This window comes from Antedon mediterranea, chromosome 7 (assembly GCF_964355755.1).
Source record: "Antedon mediterranea chromosome 7, ecAntMedi1.1, whole genome shotgun sequence".
NCBI classification, from domain to species: Eukaryota; Metazoa; Echinodermata; class Crinoidea; order Comatulida; family Antedonidae; genus Antedon; species Antedon mediterranea.
This window is the reverse complement of record NC_092676.1, coordinates 14073832-14096242: the sequence shown is the minus strand read 5'-3', so window position 1 is coordinate 14096242 and position 22411 is coordinate 14073832. Positions and strand designations below refer to the sequence as shown.

Below are 22411 nucleotides of genomic sequence, written 5' to 3'. Positions count from 1 at the left end.
TTTTGCAAAAAAAATGTGCAAATCTGTAAATTCGTAATTCACTAATGCAAACATCACGCGGTTAAATGTAAAAACGATCACTTTTGACGTTCTACAAATTTGCAAGTAATTTTTTTCTGTAATCTAAAATAGGCCTATAATTTTATTAGAAATAGGTCTACAACGCGATTGTATCAATAATAGAAGATCAAAAGAGATGACGTGGATCAAATTGTTTTTCTTTTTTGTTAAAGAATGAGACGGGGTCTTGTTTTCCTTAAAAAGAAAGAAAATAGGAAACTTGGGTCAACATTTAAAGTAATGTGTGTTATAAAGGTTGTAAAACCAACATATAGTGAGTATGGTATAGGCCTAATGTTTTAAATATTTCTTTAACAGAGACATTAGTGGTAATCCAATACACACAATCGAAAGTGGTACATTTGTGGGTTTGCATAGCATTACATATCTGTGAGTATATAAATCAAATATTGAACTATTTAGGCAAATTAGACAATATGAATTCCCACAGCCTAAAAATAATTTGTTTGACTCTTAAAATATATAATTTATGAGCTTTAAAGAATAGTTCAAGTCCATAATGAAATTAAGAGTAAAACAATTTTTTTTAAACAACAATTTCAAATTTATGTCAACATAAGAGATATAAATTTTGAATCCCTCTAGTGATGTTGACTCCATAGCGTCTTGTGGTAGTTTGTTCCAAAGACGGATGGTGTATGAAAAAAACATACCCTTGTACATATTTGTTGTGGTTTTGGATATTATGAACTCTGGCTGCGACCTCTGGTGGCTAACGAGGATTTCACAAGGCTGTTACATGAAATATCCACAAGGTTTTTGGAATAGTCGCCAAATAAATGAACAGATAGATCTTGGTTTGTTATAATATATATAAACCATATCGCTGTATCGATTCAATAGCATTTGTGATATTTTAAATTAGGTTAATATTTTGACAGATTCTTAGAAGATATGTTCTTGAAAGAGTTACCACAAAACACATTTGTCGGTATGACGAGGTTAACATATTTGTGAGTATATCAAGTGTTTTATAAATAACAGTGAATAACCACGATGCAATTTGGTGTTAAATGCATCGATCTTTACTTACCTATCAGTCTTTCCACCTCTCGTAAGCAACCAACTTTCTAAAACGACCACGCATCGTAGCTACCATCTCTGTTAAGGGACCGCTTCTCTTAATCGACCACCTCTTGTATGGGATCACCTCCTCTCATAAGGGACCGCTTCTCATAAGCGACCACCTCTCTTAACGACCACACCTCCAATGATTTAGACATTTTTGTAAAATATATAACATTTTCTACATTAGCTGGCGATAGTAACTACATAAGCTGGGAGACAATTTTCGTTACTACATAAGCTGTTGACTGTTTCTACATTAGCTGGTGTTGATTTTCACGCTGCTGCTCTAGCCCGCTACGTCACACGAGATGACTCATTCATTAGATGAAATCAAGCAGCTTTATAGTACTACACTTTGACATTTTTGTTAAAATGGAAACTCCACTATAATTTATTGGTACCACCAATCCAAAAACGGCTGGGAAAAGAGTCTAACGACAAATCCCAAAGCATTCTGGTATTTATGAGTCCCATGATATTACTATAATTCGCTGTCAGATAATAGTAGAGCAGTTAGTGCCATAAAAATAGCCAAGTTGTGCACTTTATTACCAAAGCATGAAACTTGCCACAAAGTTTCTTTGATGTATATAGATTAAAAATATCGGGGGGTGCCAAGTGTCCAACGTCCGGTATGGCGGCCATCTTGATTTCAAAATGGCCACCATAAAAACAAAAAGTCTTCATATCTTGGCAACTATAAACAGTAGAGACTTGATTCTGGTGTTAAATTGTTCACAAACCACATATTTCTATTTGCTCTAATGAAAAGTTTCGTCAAAAAATGACCGGAAATGACGTTTCTCCCAGTTTGACCTTTGACCTCTTATCTGTATATCTCAGTAACTACTGATCATTTTCAATCGATTTTGGTGTCATTTTTTTCAGAATAGAGACATTTATATTTGTAGTAATGAAACATTTTCACATAAAATGACTGGAAATACAATTTATAACCTTTGACATATATAATATGTGAACATACTGTATGTGGTTTACATTGGTATACAGTCGGGCAGCAAAGTGGTTGACCTCGCGAATTATTACCAAATCAAAATTTGAATTGCCGCCATCTTGGAATCGCGATAAAGCAAGTAGTGCGGAATTACAAAATGCAGCAAAAAAAAATTTCAATAACATTTAAATAGCATATTCATACAATTAAATTTATATTAATAAAATTCAACTAAGGATTTTACGAAAGATAGGCTACTTAAGAAATACTGCCGAGATCGGTTCCCCCACACGGCGTAGGGTACCGCAGTGCTAAGGGGCCTAGGTAGGAAAAAATCTGATTTTACCTGTTAAACATGCTTGAACCAAGGCCATTTTAATATATATTATCCAGATTATATATCAAAACAAACTGATAAAAGGATTTGTTGATTTGCTTCTGATGAGAAAAGTGTCGGATTCATTTCGCTGACGGCGAATGAATACACGAATTTTCGCCATTTTCTAGCACTAGCCTTGGGTACCCAGACAGCTGATAACGATTATATTCGATTGTCCAGACGTCTCTGCTACTGGTGCTCAATACTACAGTATGTATTACCATGGACCTATAGGTCCATGGTATTACTGTACATATAGTACTGTATGTTTAGTTTTTGCTTTCTTTATGGCAAAATAAATATTTAATTTTTATTATTGCTTATTTTGGTTTAACTTTATCCAAGAAGAAGTAAATATTATTATATATTTGCATATTACAGTCAAGTTGCAATTGCCACGAATCCACTCCACTTTGGTTAATAAATAACTAAATAATTAATAGTATAACATCATAACTAACAAACAAATTAACAAGTTAATAAATTAACCACCATTAAATATTTTTATTTACAAAAAAGTATTTTACATACAGTATAACATGTAATATCTTATTTACATCGAAGTAAAATATGCCTATCAAACTATCTTGCTCAGGCTCAAATATCAAGTTATATTACATAGCCTATGTAAATACGCGAACGTGATTGGTTGAAACTGCATCACATGACTACCGCTGCGAGGATCGTAAATCGTATATATCCTCGAGAACGATGATATTGACTGTGTAATTTTCGCGTAATAATCGTGTCCCCTGTCATTAATCATATAAATTCTCGAGTACGATGATATTGACTGTGTAATTTTCGTGTGCAACACTCGAGTTTGCCGATAAATAAACAAAAGTCATCTACTCGATCTTGAACTCGGGTGGAATTGTCACTCCATCGCAAGACAACGTTTCATCCGCTGGGCCACGGAATTTGCTTGAAGAAATTAATCTTCTAAACTATTTAAGCTATGCATACATAGCGCCCTCATTTGTTATAAGTCCACCCTAAATGTGATGAAACACCGTTTGTGATTGGTCAATACTCACGGTAGTAACCTAGTAACTAGTACGCGCTGAACATCCGGTGATTCGGCTCCTCGAAGATCGAGAGAAGACGAATTGTTTATTCGGCCTACCTGATTATAATATTATTATTAATAGGCTTATTGATGGAAATTCTTCTGTTAATTTAAACGACCTAGGCCTAAGTGAATATTTTATTGCCAAGGAATCATTAATTAGTAATTATCTGTATATTATTCTTCACAAGGTAAGGTGTCTAGGCAGGCTTGTTTTAAATACAATACAAATACTATAGGCTAGCCTAGGAGGCCTAGCCTAGCTTCACCCAACCCAGCAGACTTGTTCTTGGCTATATAATATAACAGATATTGCCTTTTATATCGGTTAAATATAAGATTTGACATCCCCTCGGGAATGATATTAAGTTCTCGGGGGAATATATATTTCCCTCAGCTGGCGCTTCGGGAAATATATATTCCCTCGAACTTAATATCATTCCCTCGGGGATGTCAAATCTTATATTTAACCTCTAAGCAGTCAATATCTGTATAATATGTCAATATTTGAGTTAAATCATCGCGATAATAAAAATTTTTATTTTTTTTTTATTTTTAAAAGACATCTGTTACGTACATCAATTTACAAATATCAAAATAGGATTGTTTTTGCAGCACAAGATGAATCACAAGTCGGATAGTTTATTCTTAGAAACCTGAAAGAAAAAAAAAACACCAATAATGAGCTATTCATAGTTAAATAATTTTAATGTCAAATTTAGTCATCCTAAATTTTGTCGCCATGATCACTACTATACACAATACTGTATATATAAATATCATATGTACGACCATCCAAATTACCTCATCCTACCTACAGTCCTTCCTAGCCTAGGCTACATTATTGTCATATATTTACAAACCTCCAACAGCCACAACGTATTTTCTTTTCTTTGGCAAAGAATTTCCCGTAATATAGTCCTAAATTAATTAAATAAATCAAAAGGTCTAGGCCTAGGCCTTTCTTTAAATATCCGACGATATATATCCATAATCCAGTGGATATAGATTCAACATTTTAAACATAATAATAATATGGCTTCACATTGATTATAATAAGTCGGCGATATGCCACTAAAAACTAGCCTGCGGCGCTCTCTATCCGCCTACAAATAGCACTGGGTTTCCGTCAAATGGGCTAGGCCTAGCCTAGGCCTAGATAATACTACAAGTTGGGTACATTTTTTTACAACCAAATAATCTACAATTATATTGCAATATTTACCAAACTAGCACCAAATCCAAAATAATAAAGCTACTAATAACATATTTTGGTATATTAACTGGTTTAAAAACGGATTGCACATAGTGATTTTGAAGGATTGAAATTACTCAACCACACGGCCTGTACTAAACATACGAATCCTAGATGGAGTCTGCTTAGAATATATCCCCAGCTTTGAACGGATATTGAATCCGTCCCACAAGCTGAACCAAGCTTAAACTTTCAGAAAAGATAGATTAATAACCTAATAACCAACCACTAAGTTTTTATAAAGGTTCCGTGCTGATGAGAAAAGTGCCGGATTCCCTACGAAACCAAACAAATAAATCATGTAGCCTACCTCAACGAACACCTCCATCTGCACTTTTTTCTTCAATAAGCTCTGTCGTCATTTCCTGGGCTATTTATACCAAAATTTTGTGGCGGGAATAATCTTCCATATTAGGAGTAACAATTTCCAAATATAGAAAGATATAATTTAACCCGGATGGTGGAAATTGCAGCAGATTTGTAAGGGTATTCCCATGCAAAATGCTTGCCGCGAAGTGAAAAGCGAACCGGAAGTCACTATAACTTGGCGATGCTCAGTGACCTGCGCAGTTAAAAAACAGCGTTTTAACGGTTAAATGAGCACTTTGCTGCTCGACTGGTATAAATGCACCTAATTTTTTTAACGAAATAAATGACACTGCAAAAATGAGCAGGAATTATTATTCTGAATTTTTGACTTTTGATGTGATAGGATAGGCGTAAAGTATGACAGATCACTGAGAAACAGCAATCACTGAGCTCATCTATGCCGACTTGTTTGCTAAACTGTGATGTGTCAATCGTTAGATAAAAGTTTTGGTCCTCTCTCCATCATCTTTTTTTTTTGCAATGTATTATACCATATGGACAATTGTCTGAAATAAAAGTTGAATTGAATTGTTAGATGCCATTTGGAAATATTTTTGATGTAAAGTAGCATTCTTTCGTTGGCCTCTTTGATGTTGCATACGAGACAAGTTCGGAAAGTTTTCATTTTCATGAGTTAAGAGAATACCGTCTTTCAAACTTACTACAAACTTATCCTGCATTTGTGCAGTAGACCTACTTTCATTAGTCAGAAACTCAAATAATTCTTGTTCATTTTCGTTGCATCTAAAAAAATGTACTCCATTTTTATGGTAATGGGCCTTTGCTGTAAACCATCTGTATCCTTTTCCTCGATTTTCTCTACTCATTGATTTTTTAGCAAAATCCGAACCAAATCAATTCGTAAAAGACATCTCAATATAATTATTCAAGTAATTCTCAAATTAGTGACATGGACCTACAATATACTGTTCTGTACAAGACCTTTTTAGGCATCCACTTGTGGACTTTCACTTTGAAGGTCTTGGTCTCCTAATCATACAAGAAACAATGTCTGATTTAATCAATCAATCAAAGTAGTGGGTCCAGACAAAGAAGGGGATGTAAGACCATCCACAGACAAAGAAGGGGGTATAAGACCATCACAGACAAAGAAGGGGGTACAAGACCATCCACAGACAAAGAAGGGGGTATAAGACTATCCACAGACAAAGAAGGGGTGTAAGACCATCCACAGACAAAGAAGGGGGTGTAAGACCATCCACAGACAAAGAAGGGGGTATAAGACCATCCATACACAAAGAAAGGGGTGTAAGGCCATCTACAGACAAAGAAGGGGGTGTAGGACCATCCACAGACAAAGAAGGGGGTGTAAGACCATTCACAGACAAAGAAGAAAGGGGTGTAGGACCGTCCACAGACAAAGAAAGGGGTGTAAGGCCATCCACAGAGAAAGAAGGGGTGTAAGACCATCCACAGACAAAGAAGGGGTGTAAGACCATCCACAGACAAAGAAGGGGTGTAAGACCATCCACACACAAAAAAAGGGGTGTAATACCATCAACAGACAAAGAAAGGGGTGTAATACCATCAACAGACAAGGAAGGGGATATAAGACCGTCCACAGGCACAGAAGGGGTGTAAGACCGTCCACAGACAAAGAAAGCGGTGTAAGACCGTCCACAGACAAAGAAGGGGGTGTAGGACCGTCCACAGACAAAGAAGGGGGTGTAAGACCACCCACTGACAAAGAAAGGGTATAGGACCACTTACAGACAAAGAAGGGGGTATAAGACCATCCACAGACAAAGAAGGTGATGTAGGACCATTCACAGACAAAGAAGGGGGTGTCGGACAATCCACAGACAAAGAAGGGGATGTAAGACCACCCACAGACAAAGAAGGGGGTGTAAGACCATCCACACACAAAAAAGGGATTATAAGACCATCTACAGACAAAGAAGGGGGTATAAGACCATCCACAGACAAAGAAGGGGGTATAAGACCATCCACAGAGAAAGAAGGAGGTGTACAGTGTAAGACCATCCACAGACAAAGAAGGGGTGTAAGACCATCCACAAACAAAGAAAGGGGTGTAATACCATCAACAGACAAAGAAAGGGGTTTAATACCATCAACAGACAAAAAAAGGGGGTATAAGACCGTCCACAGACAAAGAAAGGGGTTCACGACCATCCACAGACAAAGAAGGGGGTATAAGACCATCCATAGACAACGAAGGGGGTGTAGGACTATCCACAGACAAAGAAGGGGGTGTAGGACCATCCACATACAAAGAAGGGAGTGTAGGACCATCCACAGACAAAGAAGGGGTGTAAGACCATCTACATACAAAGAAAGGGGTGTAAGATCATCCACAGACAAAGAAGCGGGTATAAGACCATCCACAGACAAAGAAGGGGGGTATAAGACCATCCACAGACAAAGAAGCGGGTATAAGACCATCCACAGACAAAGAAGCGGGTATAAGACTATCCACAGACAAGGAAGGGGGGTATAAGACCATCCACAGACAAAGAATGGGGTATAAGACCATCTACAGACAAAGAAGGAGGGGTAGGACCATATTACCGAGGAAGCATAGGCCTACAAAAAGAAGATGCAATCAAAATAGGCCTACCAGCCACTTGGAAAACAATAAATTGTAGAATAACTGAGGCTTGATTGTTGAAATATAAAGGGTTCTTTGTAAGGTCATTAATAATATATTGATATAAACACGATCATCATACTATTCATTTGACATTCAAATACAGTCTATCTCGAAAAGAAGCTCATACTATCACCTTTTCGAGGTTTGACGGTATTCCATAACATGTATGTTATTTCCTCTGTCAAACTATTAAAACTTTTAGCGAATCAGAAGGTGCCAACATCGTTGAACTACTAATGGTACCACCAAGCACAATATTTACCAATTTTATGTACAATATACAATTTAAGTACATTAATCATTTAATATAATTACGCCTATCAGGTCAAAGTTCAAAATTAGGTGCATTTAAGACCACAAAAAACCACATACAGTATATTCACATAATTAAAAATCAATAATTAAATGTCAAAGGTCATAAATTGTATTTCCGGTTATTTTATGTGAAAATGTTTCATTACTACAAATATAAATGTATTTATTCTGAACAAAATGACACCAAAATCGATTGAAAATGACCAGTAGTTACAGAGATATACAAATACGAGGTCAAAGGTCAAACTGAAAGAAACGTCATTTCCGGTCATTTTTGGACGAAAATTTTCATTAGAGTAAATAGAAATATATAGTTTGTGAACAATTTGAGACCAGAATTAAGTCTCTAATGTGTATAGTTGCCAAGATATGAACATTTTTTGTTTTTATGGTGGCCATTTTGAAATCAAGATGGCCGCCATACCGGACGTTGGACACTTGGCACCCCCCGATATTTTGAATCTATATACATTATAGAAACTTTGTGCCAAGTTTCATGCTTTGGTAATAAAATGCACAGCTCATGTCATTAACTGCTCTACTTTATAATCATTGAATTATTATCAAAACAGTCCATTGAAGTTTTTGTTTGTAATAGGATACTTGAAGTATCTAGGCGAGATGAAGTGACCCCCAGACTTGACCTTAGCAATAACAATAAGCGAGCAGCGTTTTTTGTAAGAAATATTCTTGTTATTTACTACATAAGCTGTTGGTGTTTCTACATAAGCTGGAGGCTTTACTACATATGCGGTGGATTGTTCTACATTAACGGTTGTAACAACTGTTATGATTATACGCTCTAGAAAACACCGGATATTCGTCGTCCTCCCCCACTAACCCAGGGCCGTAACCAGGTTTGACGGCGGGGTGGATCGTTAAGTTGTTTAGTGGAACCCAGGGGCGGATCCAGGATATTGAAATAGAGGTGGCGTAGCTTTGCGAGCGAAGCGAGCAAACATTGGCTGGGGGCCAGGGGGCCGCCAAGGGCCCCCGGTCGGGATCCAGGGGCCGACGGCCCCTGGAAATTTTGGCGTTCTAGCGCATTGTAAGTCGTTTAAAACGATTTACAAACATCTCATAATGTCATTTACCAAACACTCTAAAGCTCGCAAATTACGACATGTGGAATATGCAGCTGATACTTACCTAGGGTACCAAAAGCAAGCTAACAACTTGCCTGTGCTTTACATCTAAATTTTTACAACGCGACGATGTTTTTCACCTTTATATTATAAACTTGCCCTAGTCTAGGCCGGTATTATTTTTTTACACGCGCGCCGGGTCGCGATTTTTTTTTTCGTACATAAGTTGGGGACCCCTCATGAAACGTCACAAAATAAACATGAATAATTCATCAGTTAAATTTGTTGTTCCGTGTGCACCCAAGCGTATAGCAACAAGAAGTGATTACACAACTGCGATACGATACTTTCTATACATTAGGCCTAGGATTCCAAGTCAATTCACGTGATTGCCTTCGCGCACTCTTCTTCACACAAAATGTGTCGAGTCGAGGCTAATCGACAGCTAGGCAAGACATTAAACTAAGTAGTAATTCATTGGACATAGCCCAAAGAAAGGAGTGTTGACAAAGTGCGAGGCAGCGAGGCACGCGAGGCAAGCGTGGCATGCCAAATATTTGTGCGAGGCATCATTTTATCATTTCCAAAAGTGCGAGGCATGCGAGGCATATAGTTTACAATTTCAAAAAGGTGCGAGGCATAGCTTAACGTGCTATTATGCTATATTATAGGCCTAATAATCAATCGATACAAGCGTATCTAAATAGATTCGTGTATACACTCATCATGTTGTTTATTTTTATGTAACGATTGTTTTTTCATTCAAGTCATATCGTGTCAAATTTTACTTTTACAAAAGTGCCCAAACTACGGTTCAAAAATCTGAACGACAGTCTTCAACTTTCGATAAACAATAATTGTTATAGCGACACACTCATCAAATGACTGCAATGTTTGTTGGCATTTCGAGCGTGTTCACTCACATGTCTCTCGAACATAGCAGAGTGAAAATAATATTTTGTCACACCCCTGCGCCTAGATCCGGTAGACCCGAGAGATGGAAAATCCCTCTTTACTATTTAGCAGGTAGCGGAATGATTCAGCCCTCAGCTCAGAGGATTGTGGTGCATTCCCCTCCTATAGCACGTGGTTTCAGCAGCAACGCACAGACTTCTCTCTGAGCGGCGTGCCAAAGACATTTTTGACATTCCATTCTCTAGGAACAACACGTGTACCTCTCTCGCAAATAAGGTGAACAGCGATTGCCAGGACAAGTTCAATAACTGGCGGTGAATAAAAGGTAACTGATATGCCGATCCAATAACATGCCGCAAAGAAAAAAATTGCGACAGAATTCTGGAGCGCGTGTGAAAAAAGACTTACGTCCGACAATTGTAATACTAGGCCTAAAATTAAACTTTAGCTAATATGCTTAGCCCTAACCTAGATAAGAGGCCTATGTAGAAAATAATTTAATCAATTTTGATATAATAATAATTGGTGTAATATTTAATAATGATACACTATTCCTGTTTTAGTAAGCTAGGTATATTACGTACTAATAAACCTGGCGCTAGTTTCCTTCGCTTGTATTTTTACTCCAAATTTGATAACTAACTTTATCGTGTGAATACCACACCTTAGAAGTATACCTCATGAGTACTTTAATGAAAGAATCACATAAAAAGTAACAAATAAATCCTTAAATTAATGATTTTACAGGCGTGTTTCTCGCACACTGTTCGCGAATTTCACTTATTCAATGTTCAATATTTTTGTTTCTATGGAGCGCCAAAAGAGCAACGATAATAGAGGACTAAAACTCAGTGGAATGCGTCAATTTCTCATGCATTTATTGGTGAAAAACACGTTTCATTTCAATATATTTGTTAATTTGTCAATAAAAATGTTGTAATATGTTACTGCTGATACTGTTCTGTTTTCAACGAATAATAATCGATCCTAAATCAACATTACTACCTAGTCTAGACCTAGGACATCCTACTAAGGATATTATGATGAATTTTTCTATTTTATTCTTTAAAAGGTTAACGAAACCGTGTACATTATCAACAGTAACATTTTTCCTTACTGACAGTGACAAAATCTATTGAAATTGTACTTGATTTTCACCAAATAATGCGTTAAATATAAATGGATTCCACAGAGTTTTTAGCCTCTAATTAATTTTGCTCTTTTGGCGTTCCATAGAAACCAAAATATTGAACATTGAGTGTGCGAAATGCGAGAAAAACAACGTCTGTAAAATCACCAATTTAATGGATTTATTGTTACTTTTATGTGATTTTTCTTCATTAAAGTAGGCCTACTAATTCTAAGCTGTGGTATTCAGGATAAAGTTGGTTAAAATACAAGGCAGGTGCAAAGGGAAACTAGCCTAGCGGGCCGCGATTTTTTTTTTCGTACATAAGTTGGGGACCCCTCATGAAACGTCACAAAATAAACATGAATAATTCATCAGTTAAATTTGTTGTTCCGTGTGCACCCAAGCGTATAGCAACAAGAAGTGATTACACAACTGCGATACGATACTTTCTACAGTAGGCCTAGAATAAGTCAATTCACGTGATTGCCTTCGCGCACTCTTCTTCACACAAAATGTGTCGAGTCGAGGCTAATCGACAGCTAGGCAAGACATTAAACTAAGTAGTAATTCATTGGACATAGCCCAAAGAAAGCTTAGACCCACAAGAATAAAGAATATGTATAATTTGTGTACTGTATTTTTTTAATTCTGCTATTTTATTATCAAACAATATGCATGTACTCAAAGGAACTTTAAAAATGCGCGTATATGAACACATGAGATGGGAAGATTTGACCCACGAGAATAAAAAATGTATTTTTGTGTAATTTATTGTTTAATTTTGCTGACTTATTACTCGGATTGTGTCATACCAAAGATAACTATCTTTGGTCATACCTAACACACACGTCACACACACCCACAGCTACTACTAGAATAGACATGGGTTTAGAGACTAATAATTAGGCATAATAGTATTAATACATAATAGTATTAATAGAAACTATAATTTTAACACGTAATTCTTTAGTAATAAATTATATTAAAAACACCATAAACTAAAGGCTGATTATTTCGACAATCCACACAAAATGCCGCTATTCTTCTATGAAATCGCACGCCGCAACAACAGCGGAGATAGGCCTAGAATCGTACCGCACTTGTGTAATCACTTCTTGTTGCTATACGCTTGGGTGCACACGGAACAAGAAAATTTAACTGATGAATTATTCATGTTTATTTTGTGACGTTTCATGAGGGGGTCCCCAACTTATGTACGAAAAAAAATAATCGCCGCCGGGTCGATCGCGGTCACTATACTTCGCATGCAGCTAAAGTAAAATGACGTCACGTTAAAGCGGGTCGTCACAGAGTCTCATGCATATTAATGAAGCAAACTTGCTGAGAGTGTTTTCACCACGCAACACATGCGACGCGAGATTTATCGAAACTCCGAGCCATCGACTGACGGTCATGTTTTTGACAATTAAAATTACGGCATATTCAACGACCTGGTTTAAACGATCGTTTAAAAATTAGCGGTCCGGCTCGATTACATTATATTTAGTGATTTGAAAAAAACAAAACACGTCTTTTGTCATGATGTCATCGCGATGTGTTTATGAGAATCATCGACGGGAAAGCAAATAAAACAACAAGGGTCATGAAATGCTGCAGCATTGTTAATATTTTAATAGTAATACGTTTTAATCAAATTTAGCCCTAACGGGATAATTTTCATAGGCATACAGTCCTAGCCTTTGTTTTTATTGTACTTAATAAATGGGCGCGTAGTATAGTAGCACTGACCATGTGGCTTCATCAACTCTATTGATCGTCTGAGGTACCGCTACTCTACAATACGGGAGTGACGATCACAAAGAATGCCGCCTGCTTAGTGGAACGCGACCAAGCTCACCACGTGGCTTTTATCAACTTGCTCCTTTTACACTTAACTGTGAATGATCGTTGGTAACGCTAGAGATTGATAGTACACAAAGGATGTCGACGTACATGCTTGGTGGAATGCGATCAAGCTGACGATGTGCTCCGACGTACTATTTTCACTATGAAAATGTGCAAACCATCGGTGATTGATGACCGTCGAAACGATACGTGTTTTTAAAATCTATTTAATTAAAAAAAAAAATACGCCCCCGCTAGATCCGCCACTGGAACCATACCCTCGAATTTTTTTTCTCTATAGGCCTATGGCCGCAAATCGCATTTCCGGCTATTCTCTTTTGTTTATGAACTATATTGTTGGTGTAATTTCCAGCCCACAAATTTCAATTGCCGACCTTAATATTGCCGACCTTATATTGTCAGAGGACGGCATTCTCTTGCCGACCGAAATTAGGCTAGATCCCTCTTCCTTTCAAGCCTCCTAGCAACAACATGGTACATTAGGGATCGTATCATTGAGACTTTAACAGGCATATTCACCATCATGTGGTGTTTAGGTAAAAAACCATGGAATTAAGATGATCCCTGAATTCACTCAACCATTGCATCTTGCACTTGCGTCCGTGTGAGCTGCATGCTTTCTCTATCAAGCAGCTGGCTGGGCACGTCACACACGCACGCGGAGACCTGTGTAGGGGAATACCCTGTTATGTCAACCAAACAACAACTATGCTCTGTGTACAGCTCGCTAGCTCCAGAACCACGATGTTCAGCAGTTATCAAATAGAACTTATCTTGTAAATTTTAGTGTTAGGTTTTTATATTTTAGTTAAAATATATATATATATATATTAATTAAATTTATTAAGGCTTGACTAGGCCTGTAGTGAACAATCGTCGTGTTGTGTTAGTATGCCCAGCAAAACAAAAGTGGGAGGCCAAGCGGAACTCGCTGTTCAGCGATCGTACGACCGAAATCGTACGATCCCCCCGATCCCCCCCCCCCCCCCTGGTTACGGGCCTGTAACCGTCATGTTTCGTAAAGTCCCTGTTATATTGATTCTCTTCTAAACACGTAACGAAGAAAATTCTCAATTCGTGTGATATATTGGCCTATTCTTACTATTATATAACACTTTTTATTAAACCATTAATCTTTCAAGATAGTTTTCACGAACATGTGCTTTGTATTTTAAGGTCATTGAGAAACAGTAGTTTGGAGACAATTGCATCCGGGACATTCAATAGTTTGAACCAAACCACTGAATTGTAAGTTGTTTAATAGTAACTATATCTATATAATAAAGTAGGCATATGCATAATTTTGATCTAGACAAACAAAATGCAAAAACTTATGAAAACAATTCTGTCTCGGTTATTTCCATAGCTGTCTCAGATACTTTTCGGAACGTGTATTGAGTCACGGTACAGCGGCATTCTTCCATATCTGTCTCATATTAGCACTACATCTTTTCATGTGTTTTACTCAAACTCCTCAACTAGTCACTTTCAGCAAAGATAGTGTAGTAGGAAGATTTACACTTCGCTCAAAAATTAGAGAACCGCTCGAGATAGGGCGCCTCTCACGACGAGTAGGGATAGACGAATCTGAAACATGAGGAGCGCAATGGCAAAGCCCAATGAAAATGTTGTTTTCGGCAATAAATTGTAAAAATAAGCCACAAAAAACAAACAAAAACTTCTTTTTTGTCTTTATTATACAAAGTTAAAAATTAATATGATGTTTTCATACTGTTTTTGGATCTTTTTAATTGTTAATACATTTATTTGGAGTGAGTTTTGTCATGACATGACTGTAAACACTGAGCTAGGATCAGGAGGAGGCTTACGCGCGCCTGTAGACGCATTCATGAATGGATGCTGGTCATCTCGTACCCAAACCAACCCGTACCCAAACCAACCCGTACCCATAAAAACTCTTACCTAATCTTGGTAAACCCCAGTTAAGTCTGAAGTCATAATGCTAATTTTACAGTATACAGTATTGTTGTTGACAAACAATATATGATTTATGAATAAATGATAACAATTCTTCTGCAATTTCTATAAAACTCTAGGGGTAGAATCTGTAAATTCATTTCTATAGAAATTATCTGTTTCTATAGATTAACATAGAATTGTAAAACTTCTATAGATAGAACATTTTTTGTAATGGTAGTATAATGAAAGGGGGTAAAGTAGGCTTCCCCACGGATATATTTTCCTTGATATAACCTTACCAATAATGAACTCATTGGCTTATAATTAATATTATCAATAATGTTAGGCGTTACATAATCAGGGCATATACAATTACGATGAATGCACGAAAGTTCGGAGTGTTAAAAGCATAATATAATAATTAGTTACAGTATTATTAAATTATTAAAATTAATAGATAATTAACAATAATTGTTGTTTTTTTTTCAGTAAAAAAACATACTCGTAGTCCTAAATTCCTATAATGTTCAAGCCTACTGTACCGTATTCAGTGTATGCAGATCAACTATTTGTATAATATTATTGATTATAATAAATATTGATTGATTGATTGATTATTGATTACATGCCAAATTGTAGGCCTATTTACCACTAGGCTCCTAATATTCACTCTGATGAAGAAGTGTTTCTAAAGCTAGGTATTAAATTTTCTATCTATGTCCAATGATAAACAATTAAATGTAAATAATTTAAAAAAGTTCAATTGATTTGCAAATAAAAACATTAAAATAAAAGAAATAAAATACGGGTAGATAAATTCCAGGTACCTAAACAATTCCAGGTAATTGAAACACAAATTTGTATTCCAAAACATATAAATATGATTCATTTGCACTTTCTATAAAGATAACATTACATTTTATATGTTAATTCGTATTAAATCTTAATTTTACAATCATATTATTCTACTGTTATAATAGCCTATTTCCTATACAATAACTTTCCGTATCCCTACTCGACGTAGTTTAGCTACTCGACGTAATTTAGCTCCATGTTGTCTCGCTTTTATTTGCATTGAACGAATAGGAAGTGTAACATCTTCCTACTACACTATCTTTGCTTTCAGTTGTCTCATTAGTATTGCGCCCTCATAATTATTTCCCTTTTGCAACTTATCCTACGTTACTATCCTACTATACTATCTTTATTGTTAATAGTGTGTGGTTTGATTTAAAAATAGACATTGTGCTCAAATTCAAGTTTCAATTACCAACATTAGATCGGTTACTTCATAACACTTCCGCCTTAATATCTCTCACTTAGGTACTTTGTCACAAAACCTCGCCAATTTAATTTAATCGTACAGAAAAATAATTAAAAATTCTATCGTTTTTTAATAAAAATGTTTCTTTTGTTTAAAACATTTATAACTCGTGCATTCCAACAAAGTTTCCCATTTAAGCATCCAATACTATCTAGTAAATAAATAACTGTAAACGAATAAATAAAAATATATTACAAGTTCAAGAGATTGAATTTATCATGACCTTCAATTATCTTACATATCCCATAATAATCAAAACTTCAATTAAATACAACAATAAACAAATAAATGAATACAACAATAGATAAATAATTACTCCACCAGACTCCCTTCTATCCCAAATACACTCTACCCTAATTCCCCCACACTGTATTTGCATCATCGTTATACTTTACAATAGTGAAGTCCCATTCAATTGAAATATAATTTATTAGCTATCTATCACTTCACATGCTGTTTTGTACTCACAAATGTTCTGGTTTCACAAGTGTTTTTGGTTATTTCATTAGTCAAACTGTTCTTCAATCCTGAACAACTCAATTAAGAAAACCCTATAAGTTAGGGAGTTAATTACATTTTCCCGTTATTTTTCCGCTTGGCATCTTATCAATACACCAACACAGTTGTCCACACCCAATCAAGTAGCGCCACACTCAGCTTACTGCTTACTCCTTGTTTTCACCTCGCGTCGCCCCCGCACACACTTTATATATGACACCCCCCCCCCCATCATACGGTATAAAACTTTAAAGTTGTGACATATATTTCCAAATAAAATTAGGTTTATCATTATAGATCTAACCCCCGAGGTCACTTTCTGATACTATAAGATATAAGTAATCCAATGCATGTAGTTTTAAAAATGTCTTACTATACTATGATAAATGCTTTCAAAATATACCATGATGTACACAATTACTATTTAGCGGATAATTACCAAGAATTCCAATTACTTTTACAAGAAACAAGGCCAACAGCCATTAAGTCGCGTGCTACAATGCATAGTGATACCGGACCGACAGACAGACCGATAGACCGACAGACAGACCAACAGACAGACCGACATAGTGAACTATACTGACCGAAATTACTGAACATGTTTAAAAATGTTGAAATGTTTAAAAACATTTACATTTTTTTAATTTACACGTGCGTAGCCTGTCACTTTCGACGTGCTCGTATAACGTAATTTCGAGTTGAAAAGTCAAGAAAACAGAAATCGGGCAAAAAGAGTGCGCAATAACATTTAACGCGCGAAAAAATGCGCACTCATGGCAATTTTGTAAACGCTTAAAATTGCCTGAAATGTACTCTTATTTCATCGAAAATAAATTTTGAAAATTTTAAGCGCGCGTACGCATGCGTTACATGCGCTACGCACGTAATTGTATTGCCATATTATGATGATTTATGCCCTGAAATTTATGAGTACCAAATTTTATTTAATTGTGATTCATGGTTGTGAAGATATGATTACAAACGTGATTTCGTTAAATCGTGCGTAGACCACGTAATTTTTTATTGCGCACCGTGAAAACATAACCACATTGATTCCTGGCCATAAGGAATATACTGTGAAAAATTGACCTAGCTAGATTAAACTGATATCAAGATAAGGTCAGAAAGCGATAAAACGCATAGTGATACCGGACCGACAGACAGACAAACCGACAGACAGACCGACCAACCGACCGACATAGTGAACTATAGAGTCGCTTCCACGCGACTAAAAATATAGTGAAAGGTTTCACGATATATAGGCCATCATGGTATTTTTCTCAATGTAACAATCAGAGTATTGTAAAAGTATTGCTTCTTCTTATAGGGACATATCTGAGAATGAAAACTTAAGTAAGTTTGGGGAAGACGTATTTCAAGGACTGGATGGTTTGGAAACTTTGTAAGTAGACCTAAATAAATGAATTGTTAAAGATTATAATTAATTATATTAAATTCAACATAGATACTTATATTTAGTAAATTCCCCTTTCCCACATTCACGAGTTTGTCTACGAATGAACACGAATTTACAAAAATCGTATTCATTCGTACTAAAAACTACGACGGTCGCACGATGGAGATACAATATTGTTACGAATTTTTACAAATTTTTAAGACTGTACTACGAAGTCATTACGCATTATTACAATTTTTCCCGATGTCAATCGTTTGATCATCTGTGAAGTTATATTTTTGTTATTTGAGGATCTGGTATGCGACACTTATCATTAATACCCAAATAATTGTTCTGCTCTCTATAGCTCGCTTGAATCATCTTTCTTAAGCCTAGCTTGAGTCCAGCCGAGTCCTAACTAGGCTGAGTGGCCTAATCATAATAAATTACATGTAATGATTACATTTCTTTGATAATATCTTCGTCTTGGAAGAGTCATGTTGAATTTCCACCGCGAATAATAACGAGTGAATAAGAAGTCACGACGAGACAATACTGCGACCTACGATGGTCCATGAATATGACTACGATATTACAAATTTTAAGGCATAAGGTAATTTGATTATGCACACTTAACTACTATGGTTGTACAATTTTATCAATTTTGTAGAATATCAGATGACTTCTTGTTCTGTTGTCTTATTGGCGAAATATCCAGATGTGAGCCAGAAGAAGACGAATTTTCATCATGTGACGATTTAATGCGAAACCATGTGTTACGCGTTTTTATGTGGCTTCTGGGTATCGGGGCTTTAGTAGGAAACGTGTTTGTAATAGCCTGGCGGTGCCATCAGAAAGAACGTAACAAGGTCCAGGGTAGTTTGATATTGAATCTAGCAATTTCTGACCTTTTAATCGGGACGTACATGATAATTATAGCCAGTGCCGACATGTATTATCGTGATGTGTACGTGCTACATGCTAAAGAATGGAAAGACAGTTTTATTTGTCATCTGGCAGGATTTCTTTCGGTTGTTTCAAGTGAGTTATCCGTCTTGACACTCACAACAATAAGTATGGATCGATTTATCTGTATACAATATCCTTTTAGTAAATTTCATCTAGGACCATTTTCGGTAAAAGTTATCATTCTTTCGCAATGGATATTCCTGTTAACATTGGCTGGATATCCGTTAGTGGCTTCAACATTTGCCTCGGACTTCTATGGTCGATCAAGTGTGTGCTTAGCAATACCACTAACAAGCGACAAGCCCGATGGATGGCTCTATTCAGTGTTTATTTTTATTGTACTGAATCTGTTTTGCTTCTTAGCTATACTATTCTGCTACACAATGATTTATTTCAAATTTAAACAATCTGCAAAAACAGTAGCTTCAAAAACGACCAAAGCCGTATCGGCTGAAAAGAAACTTGCAGTCAAGATGGCGTTAATCATATCTACAGACTTCTTCTGCTGGGTACCAATAGTCACAATGGGCATACTGGCACTATCTGGTACTGTCAGCATTCCGGGAACTGTGTATGCGTGGACTGCTGTTTTTGTCTTGCCGTTAAATTCTTCGTTAAATCCTTACATATATACGTTATCTACCATTAAGTTCCGGAATAGAAAATCAAGAAATTCCTGTTCCGAAATATCACGTAAGTAATTTTGTATAAAAGTACAAATGTACACGATGTTCAAGTGTACAATTACTACTGTACATTTGTTTTTTTATTTTTTTTGTTTTTTTTTTGTTTTTTTTGGTTTCAATGTAAGTAAATTATGTAAGTTTTATCATCATTTACCTTTTATATGTTGTTGTTTATATTTGTATGGACGCACCACCGAAAGGTGTGTGCCACTGATTCTAAAGTGAGTAGGCCTACCAATAAAATACTGAAATACACGAGAAGGCTAGAGAGATAACGGTTATGCATTGCTCGTGTTTGCACTACTGTAGTAAAATACCATATTTACGTATTTTATACATTATATACATTATATATAAATAAATTCAATATTTAACCAAATATATATTTTATTTTTGAAATTAGGAAATACTGTCAGACAAATAATCAATGAAGGGGAATCTCTAAAAATGACATCTAACAATGGTATTTTTTTAAATCATGATTATTGATCCATTTAGTTTATTTAATGAGAGCGCTCAAATAATGTGAAATATATAAACAGGATTTATTTTAAATAATATGTATAAAAATGAGGTCTTATTTACCTTTGTAAATACATATAAATTGGTTGGCGATGATGTCCTGTTGCTATCTATTTATTACCAATAATTCTATAATAAATAATAAATAAAAATTAAAATATCAACTTCTCGTCTCCAGAAATTTGCATGAGTCTACCGATGTTCTGGGCCATTCATTGCCATCACCACAAAGTCCGATGAACTTAATTTTATAAACTTGCATGCTCGTTAATATTTTCCAGTAAAATTAAAATTAATTATTTCATTTTTATAATTAAACTGTTTTAATTGTTACATTGTATTCTAATGAAGGTAAATTGTAATCGTGCATTTTATCCATTTTATATAATAGGCCTACAATATTTTAATATCCTGTGGTCTACTTCTTAAATTCTGCTAACAAAACGCCTCTAAATATTAGGCCTATATTATTTCCCCAATCTTCGACATTACGTTAAAGGTCCGTTTCAATCTTTTAATTTTCTCACTAGTTTTTTTTTTTGATCTCCACTTTTTATTCAGTTTGTCCAACCCTAGTAAAATTATGTAAATATTTAGTTTAAAAAGATAAACTAAAATTCTTAAAATTAATTAATAAATATTTTAAAAGGTTACCTCTTTTAAAAAAAAAAATAGATAAGCAAGATCGATTTACAAAAATGGTGCTTCGAGAGATAGACAGATACCATGTTCTCCCAATGATCAGTATTATCTCAAAAAGACCATTTCTACTGTCTCAATACCTGAATAGTTCCGAAAAACATCTAACCGAAGATGATATAAACGCATTTGAGGATGATCTTACTAAGGCTGTATCATTCGTACATAAAAATGGGCTGTCGCATGGTTTGGTCAACGAACATTATATTTTAGTGCAGGCGGTAGGTAGCAATCTTGCATACATAATGCTAATTGTATAAACACATGCAACTCTGAAATATGTTAACAAAGTTATCCATTTAATTACTTGAGTCATGACAGTTTTTGCAATAATCAATGTTTATCTACTGTAGCCGCTTATACATATAGGCCTACTATGTACTATAAATTCTTGTATAAAATTGCGCTATTATCATTTTAGGGGACACCTCGCCGAGCCTATTTAATATTAAACACGGAAAAGAATCTAGACAATCCAAGTGATGTACATAAACTACAAGACTCCGACAATGACCAACTGAAATCGCTTATAGCAAAACTGAAAGAACCACGAGAAGCAACATTGTAAAATAAAGAGAGTGTAAATCTTGTCGATGTTAGCAACAGTAAAAAGAGCGTGGACTAATTATAAGTTACATAACGTGTAGAAATTAGTGGGCTTGTATATATACCGTATATAATAATATATTTTTTGATTTAGCTTTTCGCTTATTTTTTTGCCTTTGGATTTATATGATATATAGTCTAGGCAAAAAATGTGAAAAAAATGAGTTAGGGGGAGTGGAATGTTAGAGGCTGTCAACATAGCCAGATATCCTAATTAAACCCTTCTGATCACTCTAAGCCCTGTTGACACTTAATTTTTTGCCTCGTCTTGAAATGGCGGCCATTTTTGAAAATGGCCGCCATTTTTGTATAAAATGTGGATAAAATCAGATCTAAATAAGGTAGATACACAATCTTGGTGTCTAAACACATGTACTTCAGACACGGAATCCATTAGGCCTTGTTGACACTTCAGTTTTTGCCTTTTATTAAAATGGCAGCCATTTTTCAAAATGGCCGCCATTTTTATATAAAATGTGGATAAAATCAGATCTAAATAAGGTAGATACACAATCTTGGTGTCTAAACACATGTACTTCAGACATGGAATCCATTAGGCCTTGTTGACACTTTAGTTTTTGCCTCGTATTAAAATGGCAGCCATTTTTCAAAATGGCCGCCATTTTTATATAAAATGTGGATAAAATCAGATCTAAATAAGGTAGATACA

At 35.6% G+C, this 22411-nt stretch overlaps 1 protein-coding gene across 1 annotated transcript; it reads left to right on the top strand.

Annotated features, from left to right (window-relative positions):
- Positions 1 to 968: 968 nt before the first annotated feature.
- Positions 969 to 22156, top strand: LOC140054714 (G-protein coupled receptor GRL101-like). The gene is made up of 7 exons (XM_072099794.1): positions 969 to 1034; positions 14298 to 14369; positions 18191 to 18265; positions 18930 to 19921; positions 20318 to 20377; positions 21112 to 21356; positions 21557 to 22156. Exons 1-7 carry the CDS (start codon positions 976 to 978, stop codon positions 21701 to 21703), a joined length of 1650 nt encoding a protein of 549 aa, XP_071955895.1. The 5' UTR covers positions 969 to 975; the 3' UTR covers positions 21704 to 22156.
- Positions 22157 to 22411: the final 255 nt, after the last annotated feature.

Excerpts from the sequence above, each read along its gene's own strand:
- LOC140054714 (XM_072099794.1), top strand. The coding sequence starts at position 976 with ATGTTCTTGAAAGAGTTACCACAAAACACATTTGTCGGTATGACGAGG. Across the intron at positions 1,035-14,297 it reads ATGACGAGGTTAACATATTT|GTCATTGAGAAACAGTAGTT; the intron begins GTGAGTATATCA and ends TTGTATTTTAAG. Across the intron at positions 18,266-18,929 it reads CTGGATGGTTTGGAAACTTT|AATATCAGATGACTTCTTGT; the intron begins GTAAGTAGACCT and ends TCAATTTTGTAG.